The sequence below is a fragment of the Pelophylax lessonae genome (genome assembly GCF_965119305.1).
Source record: "Pelophylax lessonae genome assembly, chromosome: 7".
Taxonomy (NCBI): Eukaryota; Metazoa; Chordata; class Amphibia; order Anura; family Ranidae; genus Pelophylax; species Pelophylax lessonae.
In genome coordinates, this window is record NC_138774.1 from 156,138,226 (window position 1) to 156,156,317 (window position 18,092).

Below are 18,092 nucleotides of genomic sequence, written 5' to 3' on the forward strand. Positions count from 1 at the left end.
GATTTACTAATTAGCACCGAGACACCCCAGGCAAAGGTGGAATATGCGGCATGGAACGCCTTCTGTATCCATGGTTTAAGGGCTAGTACCATGCTACCATCCAGGTGAGTCTCCTGTAGGAGGAGCACATGCGGCTTTGATTGCTTCAAATACTGGCACACATTTGCCCGTTTGTACTTGCTATTAAGACCTCTCACATTCCATGAGAGAAACCTGAGGATATCAGCCATGAGAGTCAATAAAAATTGGGAAAAATAACCTAAGGTGTCCAGAATGTCCACAGAACCAGCTTCCTAAGTGAGAACTGAAGCACAATATTTGCAGGGAGGCTTAAAGATGAAAAAAAATCAAAAAGAAGAGTTGCCCAGAAAACTGCCCCGATGCCCTTTTACCAGCAACAACAAAAAAAATATAAAAAACTGAAAACAACCCAGCCGGTACGGGCCCTTAAGCCCAAAACTTCCCAACATCTGGAACAGTGTACGAAAGTCCAATGCAATCAAAGTTCGACAGGCACGAGGTAGACGGTGTAGAGACTCCTGCGGAGCCCCCGGACATGGTAGGATATCCTAAGGGGGGATGTCAAGCAACATATGCCAGCAGTCCGGTAAGTTGGGGATACAGCAGCAAAAGTGTGGCCCAGCCAGGAACCGGGCAAATGGCAGGAAGCTAGGCCGGCAGGTAAATCCTCAAGACAGGAAAAAAAAAAAAAATGCAGTGCCTCAATGACCAGGGGAAAGGAAGGAGTGAGGCCGGAAAAACTTTAGCGGAGGGCATCCAGCCATTCCGAGACCTCCTGCGGGGACTCATAAAACTTTACGGTACCGTTGTACTGGATTCTAAGCCTGCTGGGGTACATCATGCTATACTTGATTTCTTTATCCCTGAGACGCTTGTGGACCTCTGTAAAGGACCGACGCTTTCTCTGGGTCTCTGCCGAGAAGTCAGGAAAGAGCATAACCCTGCTGTTTTCAAAATGCAAACCCTGACGTTTCCTGGCTTCAGACAGGAGCATGTCACGGTCTCTATAGTTCAGGAATTTGACCAGGAAAAGCAGCGGTGGGGCCCCAGGTGGCCTAGCACTCATGGGGAAGCGATGAGCGCACTCCACAACATAGGTAGGAAGGAGATCAGTGAGAGTAAGCAGTAGTTTAAAAAATTGCTCTGCAAAGATGGCCGGTTTAGACCCCTCAACCCCCTCAGGGAGCCCCACCACTCTCACATTATTTTGCCTCTGACGGTCCTCTGCATCATCCGCCCGGTGTTGCAGGGATCTGACCAGACTGTGGAGTTCAGACAATTGACTGGCGTGGGAATGTGTACTGTCCTCCACTTCAGCGATGCGTTCTTCAGCTGTAGTGATGCGGCCCTGCATCTTATCTAGGTCATGGTGGATCAGAGTGCCCTCAGAGGCCAGGTAATCAATCCTGACCATGAGCGCTGCCTTGCAGCTGTCTATGGCTGCCAGGATGGGGGCGGTAATGGCCCGCTGATCGTGGTCCTGCTAGGAGGCAAAGGGCTGGGATGGTGTCTGCGGCTTCTCCGGCAGGGATGTGCCCCCATGCTGCTCCGCCTCCATGTTCACGCCCTCTCTCCAGGCACGCTGTGAGGCTGAAGACGGCTCCAAGATGGCAGAGGTGGAGCTTTGGCCCGGGCCGCGAGCAGAGCGGGTCTGACACTGGTCCAGCCAAGCCTTGCTGTGAGATTTGGAGGCTGAAGTGGGCATCCCCCAGGCATGGAAAGGTTCCCCCAAAGGGAGAGATTACCTTTGATGCAGGTTAAACACCCCAAAAAGGGATAATTGCAGGATAGTCCAGGAGCTCCGCCGACACACGACTTGTCCTGATCACATCCGGTCACGCCCCCCGTATAGAGTAATTTTAACGTGTAGTATCAGGTACAACCACTAGATGGTGATATAAAGTATTTCTCATTTACAGTCCTCTATGCACCAAACTAATTCATTTTAAATAAGATGTTTTAGATAAAAATTGTTATGAATTATATTGATTTGCAATAGGATAAGAAAAGTTCATGAAATCTGTATGTGTACATCATTTGTAAGTGATGGCGCTATTTGCTGTTTGAGGTAATATTTAATAGCCATTTACCGGCGTGATTTATAGCATTTGTTGCTATACATGCTGGTTATACAAAATGAAATCACATAGTCACATTTTTTAGCAAATCTATTAGGTTATTTCAATAGATTGCACACACGCCGGGTTTTAGATGTATATGATTGCCGGTTTTGTATACATATATTTTCTACACCTCGTTTTTATACTTCGTTTTATTTTAGATCTTTTTTCAGTGTGTCAAATATATACTGGCATTAGATTGACGGTTCATCAAGCGTTTTCACTCGCTCTGCAATGGCCATACACATAATGACACCATTGTACAAACAATACACAAAACGTTAAATCATGAGGAGAGTTTTAGAGGCCATTCAACCAATTGTAGATGAGCAAGCCACATATCTAGCCGCCAGGACCGGGTGGATGTAGACTTCCTAATGACGCTTCAAAGCGAAATGCATTGTGGTCTACAGCATACCCGGAAACACAGAGCCAGTGACGTCACTTCCACTTGTTTGGAACGCACGCCGATCGCTGCCACGCTACAAGGGCTGCATAGTGAAACCCACTACTGTGCAGAGGGACATATCCATGCATTGTGACAACCCTTGAACAGCAATTAAGCGATTTCACCTGTGCCAGGAGGGCACAACAGATTGTAAGCATCCATTTTTATTTTTGATTTTAAATATATAAATAAAACAGTATTACACTATATTTGGCTTCCCACTGTTTTCTATATACAGCGGCCTGAGGCTCACATCCAAGGGCTCTGTCATAAGGAGAAGTGAGGTGACGGATTTATCCCTGTATGATCATCCATTCCCACCAAGATTATTAGCCATACAAATATTGATGTGGAGGAGTCTGATGGAGGATTGATCCATCCTTGTAAAGGGATCAAAAGCGTTTTAGGTCTGTGTGACCTGATGCTATCTGGTAAGCAGTATTGATTACCATTATATCACAAGAGCACAAGTTGGAGCCCCTGAACTGAAGAATTAAGCAGTGTTACAGAACTGCCCGGACTACAGCCACTATTTGCACAATATTTGTTCATTATTATCTGTCTGCTATTTATTGCACAGATTATAGTCACTATTTGCACAAATATTGTGATATATGGCTTATTAATATATCAAAACAGTCACCAATAGCACCATTATTGTCATTTATTGTCCAAGATTATTTCTTATTTATTGGTTCACAACGATTGAGTCACGGTAAATACATGTCACACACTGATTATACACACACTCATATTTGAGTGCATTTTTCTGCACATAATCGCATTTTCAGGATATTGGATTTGAGTTTAATATACATTATCAACACATACATAGTGTGTACAGTTTATTGACACACTTTTCAGCTTATCAATTGAGATAATAACATCCACCTATACCAGCGCCTACTTCTTTTTTTCTATACATCTTAATTTTTTTGGTATATACCATTAAAATAAAGGGGCAGCAGGTATTAATATAGTTTCATCGAATAGAACCAGGCGCCTTCACCTGTACAACCACATCTTTTGTTACTAACACACATTACCCAGTCCATATCAGTATATATATCCAGCATGATATTTTTCCCATTGAGATCTGATGCGTTTTCAAAAGTGTTCTTTTAACATAACAAATATTTATACTCATACATAAATACATTTTAATATATTACTTATTCCGAGAACTACACAAACTTTACTCCAATGTGGAAAACTGACAATCTTTGGGTTCAGTTTTTTAGGTTTTACAACTGATGTTTTTATTTTTTTCCATCTATAGAATCTTTCCAAAAAAATAAAGCATCCCCCGCCACAAAAAAACAAAAACACCTTTAACCGCTTTACGACCGCCCGCCCCAGTCCTGCGCGAACCGCCGTAACTATACGTTTGTGACACGCAGGAGGCTAGGGGGCGAGCGTGCACTGCCGCATTTCCATCCCCCACTCGTCAGCAGGGAATTCAATGCAGCGGGCAGGCGGCTCTGATTGCCGCCTAACACCTGCGAACGTTCTCCGCTGACAGAGAAGAACGGTTAGCTGGTGTAAACACAGCTGACCGTACTTCTCCCTGGAATGATCATAGAGTTCCTGTTATCCTTCTATATAGGAACACATTTAACAAGCCACGCCCCCCCCCACAGTTAGAATCACTCCCCTAGGCTCACATTTATCCCCACGATCACCCACAATGTTAACCCCTTGCCTGCCAGTGTCATCATTACAGTAACAATGCATATTTTTAGCACTGATTACTGTAGTAATGTCACTGGTCCCCCATAAAGTGTCAAAAATGTCAGTCAGGGGTCCGATCTGTCTGCCGCAGTCCAGCAAAAAAAAAAAAAAAAATCACACATCGCCGCCATTACTAGTAAAATAACACAATAAAAATGACAAATCTTTCCCCTTAGTTAGTAGACGCAATATTTTTTGCGCAAACCAATCAAAATACGCTTATTGCAATTTATTTTACCAAAAATATGTAGCAGAAAACAACTTGGTCTAAAATGTTAAAATGTTTTTTTTTATTTTTGGGAATGTCATAGCGCAAATATAAATAAAATCCCACAGGTGATCAAATACCACCAAAAGAAAGCTCTATTTGTGGGGAAAAAAAGGACGTAAATTTAGTTTGGGTACAGAGTTGCATGACGACAACGCAATTGTTAGTTAAAGTCACGCAGTGCCAAGTTGAATAAAGTGGCCTGGTCATTAAGGGGGCAAATCTTTCCCAGTCTTAACCACTTAACGCAAACTGACGTAGGCCTACGTCAGCTGACTAAGTGGTTGTACAGGATGATGCCTCTAGCTTAAGGCATCATCCCGATACCGTTGTTTAGAGCCGGTGGTCGGCTTTTTGGCGGTAACGACCGATACGGCTCGGGAGCTGCTCGATCGTTATCCCGGCGAGCAGGAGGGGACGTCTCCCGTACCACTAGGAGACATGAGCAACCAGCCGGCGCGCCCGCCGGATGGAGTTCTGATCTAAGTCGGATGCGGCTTTGATTGGGTCTCCGATGACGTAACCCGGAGGCGGCGTCCATGATGTCACATCCAGGTTACTCGGCTGCTAAAGGCAGCAGTTTCAAAAAGTGAATGTATTCAAAAATGCTGTTTTCGGCGTTTTGAATACATGGAAGTGTAGTGAAGGGGTTTAGGGTCTTTTATTAAGAGTCTTTTATAAAGAGTACCTGTCACTGCATATTGTGGTCACAAGAGATGTTTACATTGCTTGTGCCAGAAATAAAAGTGATCAGATTTTTTTTTTTTTTTTAAACCTGTGTTAAAATTAAAAAATAAAAAAAATAAAATAAATAGGAAAAAAAAGAATGTTAGCCGCCCCCGTCGCCGTTAAATCGCGCACGAAAGAGAACGTATATGGAAGTCGTGCCACAAATCAAATCACTGTTCAAACCACACGTGAGGTATCGCCGCGATCGCCAGAGCATGAGCAATAATTAAAAAAAAAAAAAAAATAGCTACACTCTAAACTGGTAACCGTTAAAAAATGTTAACGCGTCGCCTATGAAGATTTTTACTGACCGTATTTTGTCGCCATTCCACAGGTGTGCGCAATTTTAAACCATAACATGTTGGGTATCTATATACTCGGCGTTAACATCCTCTTTCACAATATACAAAAAAATGGGCTAACTTTACTGTTTAGTTTTTTTTAAAATGCAGTGAAATGTGATTTTTCGTAATTATTCTAAAAAAATGGCGTTTGAAAGACCGCTGCACAAATACAGCGTGACAGCAAATATTGCAATGACCGCCATTTTATTCTCTAGAATCTTTGCTAAAAGGAAAAAAAAAAAAAAAATTATAAAATCTATAATTATATATATATATATACACATACATACATACATACATATACATATATACATACATATACATACATATACATACACACACACACACATACACACAGTGCCTTGCGAAAGTATTCGGCCCCCTTGAACTTTGCGACCTTTTGCCACATTTCAGGCTTCAAACATAAAGATATAAAACTGAAATTTTTTGTGAAGAATCAACAAGTGGGACACAATCATGGAGTGGAACGAAATTTAGAAATTTATTGGATATTTCAAACTTTAAAAAATAAAAAACTGAAAAATTGGGCGTGCAAAATTTAGCCCCCTTAAGTTTGTAGCGCCACCTTTTGCTGCGATTACAGCTGTAAGTCGCTTGGGGTATGTCTCCATCAGTTTTGCACATCGAGAGACTGAAATTTTTGCCCATTCCTCCTTGCAAAACAGCTCGAGCTCAGTGAGGTTGGATGGAGAGCGTTTGTGAACAGCAGTTTTCAGTTCTTTCCACAGATTCTCGATTGGATTCAGGTCTGGACTTTGAGTTGTCCATTCTAACACCTAGATATGTTTATTTGTGAACCATTCCATTGTAGATTTTGCTTTATGTTTTGGATCATTGTCTTGTTGGAAGACAAAAATCCGTCCCAGTCTCAGGTCTTTTGCAGACTATCAGGTTTTCTTCCAGAATGGTCCTGTATTTGGCTCCATCCATCTTCCCATAAATTTTAACCATCTTCCCTGTCCCTGCTGAAGAAAAGCAGGCCCAAACCATGATGCTGCCACCACCATGTTTGAGAGTGGGGATGGTGTGTTCAGGGTGATGAGCTGTGTTGCTTTTACGCCAATCATAACGTTTTGCATTGTTGCCAAAAAGTTCGATTTTGGTTTCATCGGACCAGAGCACCTTCTTCCACATGTTTGGTGTGTCTCCCAAGTGGCTTGTGGCAAACTTTAAACACTTTTTATGGATATCTTTAAGAAATGGCTTTCTTCTTGCCACTCTTCCATAAAGGCCAGATTTGTGCAGTATACGACTGATTGTTGGCCTATGGACAGAGTCTTCCACCTCAGCTGTAGATCTCTGCAGTTCATCCTGAGTGATCATGGGCCTCTTGGCTGCATCTCTGCTCAGTCTTCTCCTTGTATGAGCTGAAAGTTTAGAGGGACAGCCAGGTTTTCGTAGATTTGCAGTGGTCTGATACTCTTTCCATTTCAATATTATCACTTGTACAGTGCTCCTTGGGATGTTTAAAGCTTGGGAAATCTGTTTGTATCCAAATCCGGCTTTAAACTTCTCCACAACAGTATCTCGGACCTGCCTGGTGTGTTCCTTGTTCTTCACGATGCTCTCTGCGCTTTAACCGCTTGCCGACCGCCGCAAGTACATATACTGCGGCGGTCAGCCCCGGCCAGGCAAAGTGACGTACCGGTACGTCACTAGCCTGTGAGCCAATAGGGGGCGAACACGTGCCGCTGGAGGCGCGCTCCCGCCCCGGCTCGTTCCCTAACAAGTCCGCGCGTGTGACCGGCGGTCCCGATGTCCGCCAGTCACTCGTGATTGTCCGCTGTGAAGGGAGAAAGGCAGGCGGCTAATTTAAACAAAGCCGCCTGTCATTCTTCCCTGTGTAACAGCAGATATCTAACGGTCCTGCTATGTAGGACCGTAGATCTCTGCTGTTGCATGTAAAGCCACATCCCTGCACAGTTAGAAACACGCCCCTAGGGACACACTTAACCCCTCTTTCTCCAATAAAGTTAACCCCTTCCCTGCCAGTGTCATTTTTACAGTAACAGTGCATATGTATAGCACTGATTACTGTAGTAATGTCACTGGTACCCCCAAAAATGTTAAAAATGTCAGTCAAGGGTCTGATCTGTCCGCTGCAATGTCGCAGTCCCGCAAAAAAAAAAAAAAAAATCGCAGATCGCCGCCATTACTCGCTCTTTTTTTGTTTATAGCGCATGATCAAAAAAAAAAAAAAAAATAATAAAATTGCACAGGTGATCAAGCATCACCAAAAGAAATCTTTGTGGGAAAAAAAGGACGTCAAATTCGTTAAGGTACAGCGTCGCACGGCCGCGCAATTGTCCGTTAAAGTCACGCAGTGCCGAATCGCAAAATAGGGCCTGGTCAGGAAGGGGGTAAAATCGTTCGGGGCTTAAGTGGTTAAACGGACCTCTGAGACTATCACAGTGCAGGTGCATTTATACAGAGACTTGATTACACACAGGTGGATTCTATTTATCATCATTAGTCATTTAGGTCAACATTGGATCATTCAGAGATCCTCACTGAACTTCTGGAGAGAGTTTGCTGCACTGAAAGTAAAGCGGCTGAATAATTCTGCACGCCCAATTTTTCAGTTTTTTTATTTGTTAAAGTTTGAAATATCCAATAAATTTCGTTCCACTTCAAGATTGTGTCCCACTTGTTGATTCTTCACAAAAAATTACAGTTTTATATCTTTAATGTTTGAAGCCTGAAATCTGGCAAAAGGTCGCAGAGTTCAAAGAGGCCGAATACTTTCGCAAGGCACTATATATTATATATATATCTATATATATATATAATGTTTGGGTGTTCTAAGTCGTTTTCCAGCAAAAAATACTAATTTTAATTTGTAAACAAAAAGTGTCAATAATAGGCTCAGTCTTGAAGTGGTTAAAGTGGTTAATACAGGGTGCATCCATGACCATAGCATCAAAAAGCATTCTATACATTTTTAAAGGGTTGTTGAACCCAAAACAGTAAAAATAAGTCTGTATATGCAGTAAAGCATGCTTGGTATACTCACTGAGGTTAATCCTCTGCATTGTGTAAAATGGTCTCATCTGTTCCTCCCCTTTTCCCACTGCCCCCAATGCAAGTCCTGATATCAAAAGTGTCAGGCGACAAACTGCACATGCTCAGTTTGGTGTGCATGTGATCAGCACAGAACCAATCAGCACCATCCAGACAGAGGGTCAGGGGTTCTGCATCCTCAAAGGGCAGCCAGGGGAGAATGAAAACTCCTCCTACAAACTTTAACTAGACACTGATAAAAGTCACAAAACTGCTCTAACTGCTGATAGAAAAGAGGTATTTAGCAGTTTATATTTACTAATCCTATTTCATTTCCATGTCCTGTGTACCGTGGGAAACTAGATATAGTGAATGCATGGATCCTGGGCTTAGAAACACTTTAAAGAAAGAGAACACAAAAAAGCTAATGTCCTCTGACTAGCCCTCTGGAGGATCCAAATGAGAACAGTAGTAGTGAAGTCCTGCTGATAGAAAGATTCCAGGTGTCTTGTAACTTTTACACTATTCTGCGTTGTCCCTGGTGGTTGTGCAATCTTAAGAGACCTATAAAGTTCAGCACCTGAGCCCTGGAGGAGGAGGAATTTCTTGGGCCCTCCAAGATTTTGGACTCTTGGAAATTTGTTTGGCATTCTTATTAGACTTATAAAAAGTAGGACATTTTACAGACAGATTTAAAAATCATGTATTTTACAAACCGTCTGAATTTACTGACAGTCCACTCCACAACCCTGCTGTGTGTGCAAAATCTTGTACATATAAATTTACTAGTGATAGAACAATTATATGGCTACTTTAAAAAGGAAAGTATAACCTTACCTCCCCATGTGCTATTTACAGAAGTTGCAATGGCAGGTGTACTCTGTACAGTCGGCACGAATGCTGGTTGCAGCTCGAACAGATCACTGCTAAGATTGGGCATGCTGAAAAAAAAAAAAAAGACAAATTTGGGTATTAACTGCACTAAAGACAAAATATCATGTTTAACTACATTTTTGAAATTACACAGCAATGCAAAATAAATCAAGTGTAAGGATTTAGATTAGAATAACAAGTTTGTAACAATAATAAACTGTAGTCAAAACAGGAAACATCACTTTATGAACATCTGTTTACCAACTCCAAATCATGTAAACCAGATCAGATGGCCTAACAAGGCTTCACCTCTGCAGCATTCACTTCTAGTTTTGCAGCACCTTTATAGTTGACTCAAACTACATCAGCACCCCCCCCCCCCCCCCAATTAGAAACTAAACACTTAAAATAATTCCCGGTATTGCATTTTATGCCCAATTACAGTAGTCCAGCTTGGACCTGTGGGATATCTCCATAAGCTGGAAATCACTGTAGTAGACACCACTAATCCAGTCATCCCCACTAGCTTTCGGGTCCTGTGCCAATCAGCTGCCATGCTGCATTCTGAGCACAGAAGTTCAGCCGCTTTGCATGGGCGCCATTATGAAAATGCTCTGCATTTTCTCAATGAATGCAAAGCATTCTAAGATTGGATGAGGTAAAGATTGATTTCACCACCCCACCTCTCCACCTTGTCCAATCAGAAAACACTGCATTCACTGCAAAGGAGAGATTATGAAAGCAGCTACATCTAATACAGTGATTTCCAGCTTCTAGAGGGATCCCACAGGTATGGTATATGCATTGTTACATTGGTCAATGCTGGACCAATATAAAACTTTGTAAAAAATGCCAAATCTGGAATTCATTAAGGAATCGAGACATGATCATTTCATCATCACAAAAAAAAAAAAAAAAAAAAAAACACTTTAAAATGCAATAAATATTAAATCGGTAATAAAAATAGAAAAAAAACAATGGATTAGTGATATGCAGCCTGCCATTGCTGATATCTGCTGAAAAGTCTAGTTGCCTGGCTTTTATACCAATTGCTTTGCTGTCAATACTTCGAGTCACTTACCTGGAAAAAGTATGGAAATAAGTGATTCTCACTTTTCTCTGACTTTCAAAAGCCAAATGCTTGTTTTGGGATTGTGATTTCAAAGTATTGAAGCCAGATAACATCTGGCAATTATTGTGTCTATAGAGTATTGAATATAGTGATTAACAAAAAAAAAAATGCCTTTTGTGCTGAAGCCCCATGAGGTAAATAATGGGTGCACTTGAATGCACTTTAGAATGAGAGTACAATTCTGGTTTTACAGTAAAGCACTATGGAGTTTGTGTTCTTTTTGTGACATTATATGGAGGAGGAGTGGAGAGGAAAGCATGCTACCTGCAGAAGAAACCATTTAAAAGGGATCATATACCTCGTGATTGGATCAGTGGTGGCTTAAAAATGGATTTTTGTAAAATCTTACCGTAAAATCCTTTTCTCTTAGCTCATTGACAGACGTAGTCCTCGGTGATACAGCACCTTCGGGTTATGTTGCCTCCACAGGAGTAGGACTAGACAGGAAATAAAATGCTCTGGCCACACCCTAGGGGCAGTCCCAGAGGGTATATCCTCTCTCTCTCTGCCTCAGCAAATCAGTTATGTCATAAAAGCAGTCTTTAGAGAATTTAACCCAACTCAAAAAAATAGAGGGGCGGGTACTACGTCTGTCAATGAGCTAAGAGAAAAGGATTTTACGGTAAGATTTTACAAAAATCCATTTTTCTCTATCGCTCATTGACAGACGTAGTCCTCGGTGATACAGCACCTTCGGGAAGTCCCAGAGCAGTATCACAAATGAGGGGTGGGAAAATGGAAATCAAATCCAAATCTAGAAGGCCCAACCGGTGCCAACTAGAAGTTTACAATGCTCATCCTTAATGATGAGACTCAACAAAAAAATTTTCAAACAGAAAAAAACCCTCGAGGTAGACCACCGGTCTCCTCAAATTGCGGCCTGCAAAACCTTGCGGCCAAATGAGGCATCCGCCGATGCCATCACATCAATTTTATAAAATTTTGTAAAGGTATGTACCAACGACCAGGTGGCCGCTTTACATACCTGGACCACTGACGCCTGATGGCGAAAGGCCCAGGAAGTACTGAGCGCTCGAGTGAAGTGCGCCCTAACAGGGAACGGAGGATTCCGACCCTTAATAGAATAAGCCTGTACCACCGTCTGACTGATCCATGTAGATATGGTCGCGGCAGACACAGGCAACCCCCTTCAAGGGCTATCCGTGATCACAAAAAGTGAGTCCGTCTTACGAAAACCACTTTAGGAAGGAAGGATGGATTCGGAAGAAGAACCACCTTATCCCTATGAACCACCAGATCTGGGGAACGACAGGATAATGCGGCCAGTTCTGACACCCTGCGTAGAGAAGTAATGGCCACCAAGAAGGCCACCTTCTGGGAATGTAAGCAAGGGAATCTCCCTAATATCTTCAAAGAGAAGTTTCTGAAGAACCGACCACACTAAATTAAGATACCAGGCGGTAAGGGTGCGCGCACTGGCGGAGCCAGATGTCGCACCCCCTGGATGAAATTCCGCACCAAGGAATGATTAGCCAAAGGTTTCTTGAAAGAAGATTGCTAACGCCGAAAACCTGACCCTTGATCGTGCTCAAGGATAGTTTCTGCTCAACCCCTTGTTGCAGACAGACCAAAATTCGGGTCACCGAATAGGTCTGTGGGGGAAATCCAATAGATTCACACCATGCAATATAAGACTTCCATGTGCTGGAAGTCGCTTTCCTTGCTTTAACTGGAGGTAGGAATAACTGAAGCCGACACTCCCTTGTCCTTCAGTACCTGGGTCTCAATGGCCAGGCCATTAGCCAGCGACTGTAAAGCAAGATGGAAGATCGGTCCCTGAGACCGCAAATCCTCCCTGAGAGGAAGTCTCCAAGGAGCGTCCGCGACTAGCCTCGCCAAGTCGGCGTACCAGGCTTGACGAGGTCAATCCAGAATTTCCAGAATAACTGGAATTCCCTCCACCTCTATCCTGCGAAGAAGTTCCCGCAGCAACTTGAGAGGATGGAAGGCATGCCATAGCTGATACTGCCCCCACGGGGCGATCAGCGTTTCTGCTGCGTCCGCTAGAGGATCGTGGCGCGAGCTACAAACCTCCGCACCTTCCTGTTAGGCCAAGGTGCCAACAGATCCACATCCGGGATGTCCCAATGAAGGGACAGCTAGGGAAAAAACCTCTGGATGAAGAGGCCATATGCGATTGGATCCGAATCGGACTGCTCGATCCAGTAAATCAGACAAAATCTGATCGCTCTCAGTTCCGATACCCTTATTGGTAATCTGGATACTATCGGAAGAAATGACTTCCCCTGGTTGAGCATCGGAGACTTCCTGGTCCGCTCGCTCAACCGGATCCGATTGTCCAGGGAATCGGAATTCTGATTCCATTAAAAAAGAATCTCCTTCAGGAGAATTCGGGTATGAGACTGGGTATACGGTACTGCCTCTAAGAAGGCCACCATCAGTCCCAGCCAATTGACGGACAGCAACATCCGAATCGTTGACTGAACCTTCTGGAGTTTCCCAGCAAGGAGAAACTCTCTTGCCCAGGATGTATCCAACCTTAGGCCCAGATAGTTCAGTCTCCTGGTGGGAACCAGGGATGATCTTTGGGAAAGTGAAAAAAACGCTGATGTCCTGCGATGATGGGGATATAAAGATAGGCATCCTATATGTCTATGGACGCCAGGAAATCTCTTTTATGCAGGGAGGCCACCACTGTACGGATGGACTCTATTTCTTCCCAAGTCCAGATTTGGACGCACCTTGCCCTCTTTCCTGGGCATTGTGAATAGGTTCGAATAGAACCCCTGAAACCGTTCAATGTTAGAAGGGCAGAATCGCACCGGTGGAGGTGATCGAAACTCGATCCTGTGTCCTCCAGAAACCGGTGAAGACACCCCCCCCCCCCCCCCCCAGAGATGGGTAGGGGCGCATCAGGCTATATTCTTCAGGCTTGGCTGAGCCGGACTCTTTGTTTACCCGACCAGCGCCCTTTGAAACCCCTCTAAAGGGGCTTTGGAGGGTTTCGCCTTATCGCCCGCCCTCGCGGAACGAACAACTCTATATGAGCAGAAAAGGAAGGTCCTCGTTAGTTACGAGGTCTTTTTATCCTAACAGTCTGTGGCAAGACAGCAGGTGGTACCGTCTATCCTATAAAGAGGAATTCCTCAAACGGATAGCACCTAGCCATGCGTTTGGAAATAACAGGGGTTCGTTTCAAAACGACCCCATTTGGGTAAAGGAAAATCCTTCGCCCTTTTGGTAGGCTAACAAGTACCAAAAAGGAATCTCAGTCTCAGCTACCTCTGCCGGTGTAACCTCAAGACTAAAGGTTTCCCGGACGGACACAACAAGTGCATCCACCACTCTTGTGCTATGGCGGAGGCAGAAACGTGCTCCTCACTGCTGAGGAGATATTACCTGAGACAACAGCCCCCTAAGAGGGACCTGCAACTGCATTGACCAGTTCCAAATCCGTATCTGAAGTATCTGATAAACAATAGGGGTAGGCGGGGGTCGCTACTTGACCCCCGTCCCTGACAAGCCACCTCCACCCGGGATACCAAAGACTCCAAAATTGCCGATAATGCATTAAAAACAAGTGGGGTACTGGAGGGTCCTGCGGCCACCTTGAGGGGATCAGGTGGGGATACCTATGCGGCAGGGTCAATGATTATACAAGACACTTGCCAGCGACAAAAAATGACAAAGTAAAAAAAAAAAAAAACTTTTTTTTTTTTTTTTTTTTCCCCCCAGTCGCAACAGCGCCCCTCAGTGTTACCTGCCTTTTTGGACCCCACAGAGAGAGAGACAGACCCCAAGGCTCATCCCTGATGCACAGAAGTTTTCATCAGCTTGCTCAGTGCTTGTCTTGTTACAGACAGGAAGTCTTTGGCCCTATTTCCTGGGTAAAAGAGGTGGCTCCGCCCCTTAACACGCCTGCCGGCTCCTCTTTCTGGCTCCATGAGGTGTTTGAGTCACCTCAAACATGGCCGCCCCCATGCTGGAGACATGAGGCTACACCAAAATGGCGGCCTCGTGCGATCTACCAGACAATGGCGGCGGCCTGCACAGAATAGCGGCATGTCTGCAGAAGTATCTCGGCCTCACAACCCTTCACCCTCATGGTGGTCAGCGTGGTCGGAGGTACCGGACCCTAGCGGGCTGTATGCGGTCCGCTGCTTAGCTGGAGGAATGATCTGGAATGCAGTATACATGTATAGACATCGCCCTGTGGCTACTGACAGGTAGGATACCTTATACTATCACAGTAAAGTTCTAGTACTGCCACTGACTACAATCATTTACACATCTTTACAATTCGATTGTCAGCTCCCAAACCAAGCCTCCTGGCTTCTTGTACACAAAAATCACACTCAATTAGGGGGATCTGTGACATGTTGTAGGATAGAGGGGAACCCATCCTTACCATTACAGAGAGGGGCCCGCGTTCACCACAAGACCCGTCAGGGGGAAAGGGGGAACATACTACTCACCATACCGGAACCAGGCGGGCGCCAACTCCTGACAGTACCCCTCTCCACCGAGGTAGGAGGGCTGTCGACCAATACGGGCGCCGTGACTCATGGCCTTTGGCGTTTCAGCAAGACGTTTAACTCGCAGGGTCAGTCCCCGTCCAGTGGGACTATGTCGCGGCCGACCCAGCGCGGAGCTATGGCCTGCACGCGCTCGTAGGCTGAACTGGGGTGACCACTGGATCTCAACATCCAGCCCGTCGCCCAGTTCAGCTTTCTTGCTTGAAGATCTCACAGGAACACTGGAGAAAAAAAGCGGTCTTAAAAAATTATTTTCTAAGAAAAAAAATCCTGCCAGGACCGAAGATCCCAGCAAGGTATCTAGGTCCTTACTCCTGACTAGACAGAAAAAAACTGATTTGCTGAGGCAGAGAGAGAGAGGATATACCCTCTGGGACTGCCCCTAGGGTGTGGCCAGAGCATTTTATTTCCTGTCTAGTCCTACTCCTGTGGAGGCAACATAACCCGAAGGTGCTGTATCACCGAGGACTACGTCTGTCAATGAGCGATAGAGAAAAGGTGCTGGAGTAAAAAGGATCCCATTTAAAAAAGGGGACACATTCATTTTATGACCTTTCATTAAATGAAAGTCATATTTAACTACTTCAGCCCCGGAAGGTTTTATTTACCCCCTTAGTGACCAGGCCATTTTTTGATACGGCACTGCGTTGCTTTCACTGACAATTGTGAGGTTGTGCAATGCTGTGCCCAAATAAAATGGATGTCCTTTTTCCCCCCCACAAATAGAGCTTTTTTTTTTTTTGCGCTATAAACAAAAAAAAAAACTGACAATTTAAAAAAAAAAAAAAAAAAAAAAAAAAAAAGTACTTTCTGCTATAAAACACATCCAATATATAGTTAAAAAAAATAAATAAATAAAAAAAAAAAATCTTTATCAGTTTAGGCCAATTTGTATTCTGCTACATATTTTTAGTAAAAAAAAAAAAAAAAAAAAAAAAGCACATTAATTGGTTTGCGCAAAAGCAATAGTATTTACAAACTATGGGATAGATTTACGGACTTAATGTTTTGGGGGGTTTTTTTGTAATAGCGCGATCAATGATTTTTAGCGGGACTGTGACATTGTGGCAGACAAATCGGACACTAAGTGACACTTTTTGGTACCAGTGACACCAATACAGTGATCAGTGCTAAATAATATGCACTGTTACTGTATAAATGACACTGGCAGGGAAGGGGTTAACATCAGAGGCAATCAAGGGGTTACGTTTGCTCCAAGGGGATGCTTTCTAACTGTAGGGAGAGTGGGCTGACTACAGAAAGAGATCTGTGTTCCTGATTAGTAGGAACACAATCTCTCCCCTTCCTGCCTGACAAAACAGCCATCTGCTTTATTCCCATCGCGGTTGGCCGCCGGACCCGCAGACTTGCTCCCGCTGTGTCTAATCACAGCAGGAGCATGGCTCCGGCAGCAAGCGCGCGCCCCCTAGTAAGGGGAGAGCACAACTGGTGTTGGTTATTCACTGAAGGGTGAAGAGTGGAGTGGATGCACTAAAAGAACACAAATTCACATTTGTGTGCTTAATAGAAGACACATAAAAGACTAATGTTGACAATAATTATTTTTATATTTTATGCACATTCAATGTTTGAAAATTAGTTGGGACAGAACTAGACTGATTTGATCTAGATTAAATATAGTGAAGGATTCTTCTCAGCCTGCCATTGTTTAACCCCCTGCCCTCTGGGAGGAGTTATAGGACAATAAAAGCCTGGACAGTTAAGGAACATTTTTTAATTTTAGCACAGTGGTATGGTCCGAATTGCTACAGAATTATAAGTAAATGGTTATTTTTGCAAACTAGGGAGACTTTATATAGGTTTATTGTCTTCAATATAGGTATTAGTATTGTGGGACACAGTTTAATATTTAATGCACCATTCAGGAAATGCACATTTCGATGTAGGTTTTCATACAATGACAATACAGTGGTATGATTTATATACCTATTTGCATCTTTACATAAAATAGCTTGTTCATCTACATCCACTAAACACTGAAGTGCATAGTTCTTAATTTGTGCAAAACACTAGCTACAGAATATCGTGAAATTTTATGTTAGCCATAGATTCTAGAAAGCAATCAGATGTTCAAGCCTAATCTTGCTGCATAAAGGGCTTTCTATAAAGATACAAGCTTGTATCACAACAGCATGCAATTATGGGCAAGCAGGAGAAATAAAACCGAGGACTCTGGCACCAACTTTACCTAATTCTAACAGCTAGAACACATAGTACATCCTGATGAAGACAAAATCAACCAGATTAGGGTACAATGATAAAACCCATAGAAGGCAATAACTCACCTGTTAGTTGTTGGAGCAGGTGTTGAAAACAGATCAACAGCTGTGGTATTGACACTTTTCCCAGATAAAGTGCTAGGTGAGGCTGATGTAGAAGTAGAATTTGACACGGAAATTTCTCTCAGTCGTTGCTCCTAAAAGTTGAGAATTTCATATTAATGCATAACACTAAAGTAACTCCAAGTATATTAGAGAAAGCTAGTATGACTTTCACCAAGAACAGAATATGAAAAGCCTACTAAAGTGTGTTATTGGGAGTTATGAACGTTGGCAGACCTGCACTAAGTTATCAAAAAGGTCATCAAACATTTCTTCCTCCCTTTCTTGACCGAAATAAACAAGTTCTTGTGCATAATGAATATGCAGGAATTATATAGGGCAGCACAGTCCACATTCTTAGGCAAGAAAGCCAGATTTGATTTCCTATGCAAGGCAAACAGCCAGATAAACAAATAGCATACGTGTAAAAATCAATGAGACTATTATAGATTTGTTTTTAAAGGACAATGACAGTAACAGACGTTCATTTTCAGTTACGCATGTAAAATATTATGAACAAATTGCAGTTTTTTTAAATCTAAATGT

At 43.3% G+C, this 18,092-nt stretch overlaps 1 protein-coding gene across 1 annotated transcript in view; it reads right to left on the reverse strand.

The window, feature by feature from the left end:
• Nucleotides 1-18,092, reverse strand: part of LOC309559574 (phosphatidylinositol-binding clathrin assembly protein-like) — a 210,247-nt gene that overhangs the window by 104,389 nt on the left and 87,766 nt on the right. Inside the window, exons 11-12 of the mRNA XM_082262884.1 lie at nucleotides 17,511-17,641; nucleotides 9,520-9,623 (exon numbers count right to left, since the gene is read on the reverse strand). Of these exons, the coding sequence (XP_082119010.1) occupies nucleotides 9,520-9,623; nucleotides 17,511-17,641 (235 nt within the window). The remainder of the gene's footprint in view (nucleotides 1-9,519; nucleotides 9,624-17,510; nucleotides 17,642-18,092) is intronic.